At 35.2% G+C, this 9,060-nt stretch overlaps 1 protein-coding gene across 1 annotated transcript in view; it reads right to left on the bottom strand.

The window, feature by feature from the left end:
- The window catches only part of LOC106477031 (Down syndrome cell adhesion molecule homolog), a 111,077-nt gene that overhangs the window by 14,486 nt on the left and 87,531 nt on the right, over positions 1 to 9,060 (bottom strand). The window contains exon 17 of the mRNA XM_022381427.1: positions 5,842 to 5,935. Within this exon, the coding sequence (XP_022237135.1) occupies positions 5,842 to 5,935 (94 nt within the window). The remainder of the gene's footprint in view (positions 1 to 5,841; positions 5,936 to 9,060) is intronic.

The following is a 9,060-nucleotide window of genomic DNA, read 5'->3' as shown; positions in this document are numbered from 1 at the left end:
AACTCAAAATAAAACGTGAATTTTCTTTTAACCACACAATATCTTTATACTAGCGCAGATAGCCCTCGTGTAGCTTTGCGCGAAATCCGTAACAAACAATCAAAGTGGTTATTTTATATAGGAACGTTAGACAAGGTGATCACTGTAAAATCCTGCAGTTTATTGTTCCCAAACATTCTGTTCGAATAGTTTTATCTTATACAGAAGACTTCCTTCAATATGAAAGATAAAGTTTTGACTTTCTTAAACAGACTATATCTGTAAATACAATTTCGGGGGGGGGCTTTAAAATCTGTTTTAGAATGAAATCTAATTTATTTCCAGATTTTCGTTTCAAAGAAAAACAATCGCTCGTCATTTACAGCCCACGTGTCTTTGTTGAGCGAAGAAATATACACAACTAACTTTGAAGTGGTTGTCCAATGGAATAAAATAACATAGCTGTATAAAACCTTGAAACGCTTCGCGCATCGCTAAAGACGTATTATTCGATAAAACCAGGGAATGGCGTCAGAATCTAAACACGTATTACCTGAAGAAAAACCTGAGAAATTGTCCAACATCTTTAAATATGTATTAACAATCAATATCCTGAGATAAAGATTCTCGAAAATCTGGTAACTGCAATTCTGAGGTCAACTCGAAATAAATCAAACTGAGCTCCTATGTTGTCCTCAACCCAGTTGCTTGTTTTTATTTTTACTGGAGACGGGTTTAGCCTAATTGGCTTTCTTTTAGGTGCTGTTTTAATGAGTCATTTCTAAAAGTTCCCATCTTAACCATTTTAGAAGTAGTAATTGAACTGCGTTATTGATGAACTGGCCTGTTCATCATCTACCAAAGATCAGAAGAGAACTTCTTAATGCATGATATTCACTCCAAAGATATAGAAGTAGTAATTGAACTGCGTTATTGATGAACTGGCCTGTTCATCATTTACCAAAGATCAGGAGAGAACTTCTTAATGCATGATATTCACTCCAAAGATTTAGAAGTAGTAATTGAACTGCGTTAGTGATGAACTGGCCTGTTCATCATTTACCAAAGATCAGGAGAGAACTTCTTAATGCATGATATTCACTCCAAAGATATAGAAGTAGTAATTGAACTGCGTTATTGATGAACTGGCCTGTTCATCATTTACCAAAGATCAGGAGAGAACTTCTTAATGCATGATATTCACTCCAAAGATTCCTATAATTACTCATTTTTACCTCAACTGTACTGGTGGCAGGGGTTATTATTACCCCTTTATTTTTCATTTGTAACATTCGTAATATGTTTGATTTCAACTTTCCATTTCTTCGATAAACGTGGCTGATTTACCTTGGTGATATATCTTCTCAATTTCTGTCTACTACTGTCAAGCTTTCGTTTCTTCGATAAACTACATTTGACGTTTAAAACTTAAAACATAAATCTCCAGAGGATGATATAAATATTTTTTGTTTTTTCTTACATTACTCTGTGATCTCTTTTGGTGATGCTTGATAACAAACATAAGTTCATCTAGAATCGCAATCAATAAAGTAATTATTTCATCAGGACGCCGATATTTCATCAACCATTAAAAAGAAGTGTGTGATTTATTCTTAATCTAAACTTTTTTCACAAAACTGTCTGCTATTAATCACTTATTCTTAGTTACCGAGCCGTTCTTCAATGGTGAATGTAGCACTGTATTATTTATCTCTTTTGGCCGTTCCGTATCTTAATTATCACAGCTGTGTCACTAGTATCAGTATCTAAGATGACTGCAACACCTCAGGTTGGGTAGGCCAAGATATGAGTCTGTAAGAGAATATGTTTTAAAACCTGGACCAAGTATTCAATCCGAAGTAACTGGGACTCGGTCGACCTTGATAGTAAGTTAAAAAACCCAGCTCAGATAAACGTTTCATGGAATTCACTGCAAACTTTCCGATGCTCCACAGAAGATAGTTTTTCTCGAACCTTTCCCCATACTCTTTTTACTTATCTAAAGTTTATTTGTTACGGATTTGGCGCAAAGCTAAACGAGGGCTATCTGCGCTAGCCGTCCCTAATTTAGCAATGTTAGACTAGAGGGAAGGCAGCTAGTCATCACCACCCACCGCCAACTCTTGGGTTAATCTTTTACCAACGAATAGTGGGATTGATTGTCACATTATAATGCCCCCACGGCTGAAAGTGCGAGCATTTTTGGTGTGAGGGAGATTCGAACTCGCGACCTACAGATTGCAAGTCGAGCGCTCTAACCACCTGGCCATGCCAGGCCCTAACTTGGCGGAAAGTTAAGTTTGTTAAAAGGCAGAACTAAGTCTTATAATCTTCTAACCGGATAAGAAGTTTGTTTTGCAAGCTTGTAAGCCATTTTGTTTTGTGTAATTGAAGAATTTCCTAATTATAATCTGAGAAAATTCTTAAAGAGCAAATAAACCGTCCAATTAGACATAGTTGCACAGTGGTAAGTCTGAAGGCTTATAATGCTAAAAATCGGGTTTCAATACCCGTGGTTAGCACAGCATTCTAGATAGTCCATTGTGTAGCTTTGTGTACAATTGCAAACAAATCGACAGAAAAATTAGATACTTTTAGAAACTCTCTTAAATCCTTTACTAATGGCTCACATTCATCCAAGTGAGTATTTCAATCAGTGTCTTGGCCAGGGGAAGTCTTTTAGACACTTAGTAACATTTAATTCAATTTCTTTCCGTTACTTTTACCTGCATCTATGTGTATTGATAATGACTGTGTGCCCCATAACACTTAGTTGGTAGTGTTAGTGAGCTCTTGAGTCTCTGAAGTCATTCCTGAATAAGATCACATAATTTTCTTTGCTTTAGATCATTTGCCACTTCACGAGATTCTCTTTCCTGTTGGGTAATATTAGTTCATAATTCTTAGATCGATTTTATCTTTATAATAAAAACGCCCTATCTTCTTGTCCGAATTATAGGCGTGGTGAAACAAATTATGCTATCCCTACGTGAAGCCTACCTTACTTCAAATAAGGCTTAATCTTACAAGCCAGATTTAGATTTGACGTAAGTAATGCATGTGTTGAATTAGAAACAAACAGACATTCAGATTATATATATATAAATGTAAAACTTGGAATATTTACAAAACACAGGGTAAAACATCATTCGAATTCACTGAAGATATTCTTAGATCTTGAATTTGTATTTTAATGAGACAAAAATACATATAGTTAAGACAACATCTACCTAATGAAATGTATTTCCAGGGCAACAACTGTAAACATCTTTAACGAACATTTAGAAATTACACATGTTCCATCTTCAGCAAGTCTATGATAATAACGAATGGAACAATGATTAGTATAATTACTAATATAAAAATACAACGAATAGTGTTTGAAAATTATAAAATATTCATTAAAAAAAAGAGTTTGTTTGTTTGAAGTTAAGCACAAAGCTACACAATGGGCTATCTGTGCTCTGCCCCCCACGGGTATCAAAACCCGGTTTCTTGCGTTGTAAGTCTGCAGACACCGCTGTGCCACTGGGGGCATCAGAAAGCGAAAAAGGGCTGTTTGAATAAAGAAAAGGGGAAAGAGTTAGAATTTCTATTAAGGCTTAGATTTTCATTCATAATATATATATTTTCTTTTATCAATAGTTCCTCATCATTACATCCATAAGTTAGAATTAAAAAGTTTTCTAAGGAAATGGGTGTAGCGAAGTTTCGTTATAAGAACATATAGGAGAGTTAGGTGGAGTTTGAAGTTTAAGTCCAGTTCTATTAGAAACTCCCACCTGTTCCAAGGCGCGTATTTGTTAATGGCGAGAAGTCTTGTTTATGTAGGTGGCTTTACAGCTACCACATGTATAGTTGAATGTAAGAGTGAAGGTAAAATGTCTTCAGTTCTAAAAAAGTTATTAATAAGAAGTCGTGATTGAAAGGCAATATTATGTTTAATCTGGGGGTAGAAAGACCTGAGCAGATTATTGAGTTGGGTTTTAACATTCATTAAAGATATTCACAATTGTTGCCCGTGGCTCTACTCTTCATTATCAGACTTCGTTTTCCACAAAATGAATCACCAATTCCTTAGTTAACCTATAATTCAACGAATTTCAACCCTAAAGACTGACTTAATCAATGATTCTCAGTGTCCCTGTTTGTTCATCTCAGTGACTACTACCAGACGTTTTCAAGAATGATAATTCCTAATGGTCTAAACCTAGAACTTTGACACAAAAAACTTTACATTATCTGTTGCAACCACAACCAACCAACGTGTTCCAGATATATTTACATAACTTTAGAGCAGACAACTTTAACTTCCTTAGTTTCACAATTCCAGGTTCTCCCATCAAATGACAAATATTAACTGATTTGACTTTTATCAAGAGTACTGAAAGCTGCCATTAAAATCAAAAAACCTCCTTAAAAAACAAGCAACTCACTTTAACTATAAACAAGTGCTAAGAGAAAAGAAATTTAAGGTCATATTTGTATTTTTAAGTAACTTTCAAACACCACAATTATGCAATATTTTACAAAATTTATTCTACAGAAAAAGATAGTTTGAAAATCAGAAATTTTTCAAATAATTCACATTATTGCTATTAACATTTAAAATTAACTTAATATTGCTTCTTTTCTAAAATAATTCATTCTCTTTATATAACTGTTGCGTTTTTTGTTTGTTTGTAAAAAAAGTGGTCTGTTATATTAAAAGTGGAGTTACTTCTCAAACAATGAAATACACACCGTTGCATATCTGAAACTAACAACGCGAATCTGCAAGAATATAACTGGATAATTTATTTGTTTGTTTTGAATTTCGCGCAAAGCTACCCGAGCGATATCTGCGCTAACCGTCACTAATTTAGCAGCGTAAGACTAGAGGGAAGGCAGCTAGTCATCACCACCCACCGCCAACTCTTGGGCTACTCTTTAACCAACGGATAGTGGGATTAACAGTCACATTATTAACGCCCCCACGCCTGAAAGGGCGAGCATATTTGGTATGACGGGAATTCGATTCCGCGACCCGCAGATTGCGAGTCGAGCGACCTAACCACCTGGCCAAGCCGGGCCTAGCTCAGTTGTAAAAACTTAAAAATCAACATAAACATAATAATCAAGAAACGTATTTGTTTACATTGAATACACGTGGCCGGGATAATGTAGAACGATTATGATGACTGTTAGATGAAATGCAAAATAAGCTATTGGTATTTGTAAATTAAAACAAATTCTAACACACATGATACCTTCATTAATTGCTTTAATCTTTCCTTAGAGGTTCGCGTTTGTTCTCATTTCAAAATGAATAGCAAGAGAATAAAGATAAATAAAAAATAATTTATAAGAAAAATATCTAGAAAATATGTGTTAGAGGTTGAATATTGTGAAGAAAAATCTAAATTTATTCAATGATTTTCTCAAATCTAGATAATTACAAATAATAATAAAAAATTCGTCTTAACAAATAATGAATTAATGAAATAATCACACTTTTTAAGCCACCTTATCAAAAACGTTTTTGGAAGGTCATAAAAATTTAATTTTGAGAAATCAATAGAAATTATTCAATTTTTTTTATTATAGTGCATCATTCAATTTAATTCAAAATTTTCTGGTTTGCCCCCCAGTGGCACAGCGGTATGTCTGCGGACTTACAACGCTAAAAACCGGGTTTCGATACCCGTGATGGGCAGAGCACAGATAGCCCATTGTGTAGCTTTGTGCTTAATTTCAAACAAACAAACAAATTTTCTGGTTTAATAATTAATTGATGCAATTATTATACTTATGAAGAAATTACTGTAATTTTAAAATGAAACAAGAATTTTTGTTTCACGGGGAATGATCACTATTACTCACCCATCCCCAAAATCCCTTTTATGGCTCCTCTTCCCATTATCAATAGGATTGCGACTTCTTTTGTTTAAGTATTGTTGACCAACTTGAAGGAGAGCTATTGAGATAACACAAACAAATGTAAATGACACATTAAGATCTCAGCTTCACAATAAATTTGCTGATACTACTTTTGAATCATGTCTCGAAGGTATTTATTTGCATATCCAAACAGTGTTATTGTACTGTGTTCGTTGTGTTGTATTGTTTCGAATTAGTCTGAATACACGTTAATCCAAATGTGTTTACATCTGAAACCTTTCTTTTTGTACGCGACACTTGATGGTGCAAAGTTTGCTTAAAGACGTACTGTAATATTGTTACTGTCTTTTGTTGAGAAACAAGTGTTTTCGCTAGAATCGTGCAATAATTACTTAAACTTATCAAGATCGCCCAAAATGTTAGAAATTTTACTAGTTTTTTTTTTAGATTTAAAAAACAAACAAAAAAAATAGAATATTCGTTTATTGCTTTCGGCCCGGTATGGTCAGGTAGTTAGGGCGCTTGACTCGCAATCTGAGGGTCGCGGGTTCAAATCCCCATCCCACCAAACATGCTCACCCTTACAGCCGTGGTGGCGTTATAATGTGATGGTCAATCCCACTATTCGTGGGTAAAAGAGTAGCCCAAGAGTTGGCGGTAATGACTAGCTGCCTTACTTCTAGTCTTTCACTGCTAAATTAGGGACGGCTAGCGCAGATAGCCTTGGTGTAGCTTTGTGCGAAATTCAAAACAAACAAAAAAAGAAATTATTGCTTTTATCTAGGTTAAAATACAAGGGTCTGAATAAAGTCTATGAATATGTTTTTTTATTATTATTACGATAAAATATTTTTACTCACGAGATTGAAAATTATAAATTTCTCTGGTAATATTATAAAAGTTTCTGTCACCATTAGCGTAACTTGATAATCAGTAAGATAAAGGAATTGCAGAACCCAATCTTACTATAATGGACGTAGCGTGTATGTCAGTATCTATGTAAGTAACCAAAACTCATGCGCCATCTATTGAATAGTACCACAAACGAAAATCAATAAAAAATTTCATCCTTTGGGTATTCAAGATTCAGACAATTAGAAAAGTAACTGTTGCTTGAGTAACAACCATTTCTTTATAATAGAACACAATGTTAAATAAAAGTACTCTCCTCACAACAAGAACATGACTTTCACTAGGACTGTACGTGAGGGTTTGATTATATCGCTATTGATGTAGTTTTTTTTTCCATAAAGGGTAGCACTTGTCACATATAAAAACATTACAGTTTATATGAATAGAATTTGTGAAAATTTTGAGCTCTGTACATTGAATCATTTTGATGCAATGAGTTGCATATGACTAAAAATCACAATACGAACACTTTTCCCGTGCAGTACTTTCCAGAAAAAAAATCCTTTTTTTAGAAAATATTCACTTTCTAAATTTTTTAAAATAAGGTATGAATACTACGATTAGTAATTACTATCACAAACAGACGGAATTTCTACTGGTTTAAACTAATTAACATAAAATGTTTTTTCCCTAAACATGAGCCTTGTTTTCATTATCATGCAATTTAAAAATCAAAGTTTTTGCATTACACTAAAATAATCTAAGCAAGTTTTGCAGTAATACTTCTCTATATCTCTATAGTAGCTACAGACCTGGCATAGCCTGGTGGTTAGTGCACTGAACTTGCAATCTGCGGGTTCGAATCCCATCACCAAACATGCTCACCCTTTCAGCTGTTGATAAAAGAGTAATTCAAGAGTTGGCGATAGGTGGTGTTGACTAGATGGCTTTCCTCTGGTCTATTACTTCAAAATTATGGGCGGCTACCACAGATCTCCTTTGAATAGCTTTGCGCGAAATTTCACAAACAAACAAATCGTCATTACAGCCATGGTTGTGGTAGTAAAGCCAGGCAAATATGGCTTTCAGATTTAAACTGTACCATACATAACATTTAGTAACAAATTGGGCAACGGGTTAGTGGAACCATGGATCCATAAAAAAGAAAGCTGCACTGCGTACTGATCCAAAATTAATTCAATACAAGCCAGACATTAGTCTCATAATAGGGATTAAACATAGTGATTGGATTATAGTTTCTCGATACCTTTTTCTGAAAGATAAGAGTTATTAATCGTTTGTGTTCAAATACTGTCACTGTGATTAACAGTGGGGTTTGCTTAAAGGCACGTGTATGAGAAGTTGCATGAAAATAGGACTAATTGATATTGGGATTATTACACGAAACAAACAAATAATTTTTATGTGTCTTGAAACTAAAGTCATGTTTCATTTTTTCTTTAGTTTCATTAGCATATTGTTCAACAGTTTAACATATATGTTTATAATCTGTATTTCTTTGCGCACGAAAAGTAAATTTAAATTTTAGTTTCTATGTAGCTCCTGTCTGTGTTTATATTCGACATGATAACTAAAATTACATACTGCATACCCCATTGGAAATTATAATATTTTATCTATGACAAAGGAAATAACTACTGTTACTGAATAATACCAATCACCCCTCTCATTTCACTTTTATACAATTCAGGTATGCGATTTGAAATGCAAGTTATTGGGCTTTCGACCTGTACTCTGGAATGAACGTTTATAGCGGTAAACTTGCATATTTACAGTTCATGACAATTTATATTAACATTGCTCACTGTCACCACAAAGCCAAAGTCAGCGTGGTACCCTTGTTAAGCCAAGGTCAGCGTGGTACCCCTGTTAAGCCAAGGTCAGCGTGGTACCCCTGTTAAGTCAAGGTCAGCGTTGGTACCCCTGTTAAGCCAAAGTCAGCGTGGTACCCTTGTTAACTCAAGGTCAGCGTGGCACCCTTGTTAAGCCAAGGTCAGCGTGGTACCCCTGTTAAGTCAAGGTCAGTGTGGCACCCTTGTTAAGCCAAGGTCAGCGTGGTATCCCTGTTAAGCCAAGGTCAGCGTGGTACCCCTGTTAAGTCAAGGTCAGCGTGGCACCCATGTTAAGCCAAGGTCAGCGTGGCACCCTTGTTAAGCCAAAGTCAGCGTGGCACCCTTGTTAAGCCAAGGTCAGCGTGACACCCTTATTAAGCCAAAGTCAGCGTGGCACCCTTGTTAAGCCAAGGTCAGCGTGGTACCCCTGTTAAGTCAAGGTCAGCGTGGCACCCATGTTAAGCCAAGGTCAGCATGGCACCCATGTTAAGCCAAG

This window comes from Limulus polyphemus, unplaced genomic scaffold (assembly GCF_000517525.1).
Source record: "Limulus polyphemus unplaced genomic scaffold, Limulus_polyphemus-2.1.2 Scaffold162, whole genome shotgun sequence".
Lineage (NCBI taxonomy): Eukaryota > Metazoa > Arthropoda > Merostomata > Xiphosura > Limulidae > Limulus > Limulus polyphemus.
The sequence above is the reverse complement of the archived record's forward strand: the minus strand, read 5'-3'. Positions and strand labels throughout refer to the sequence as shown.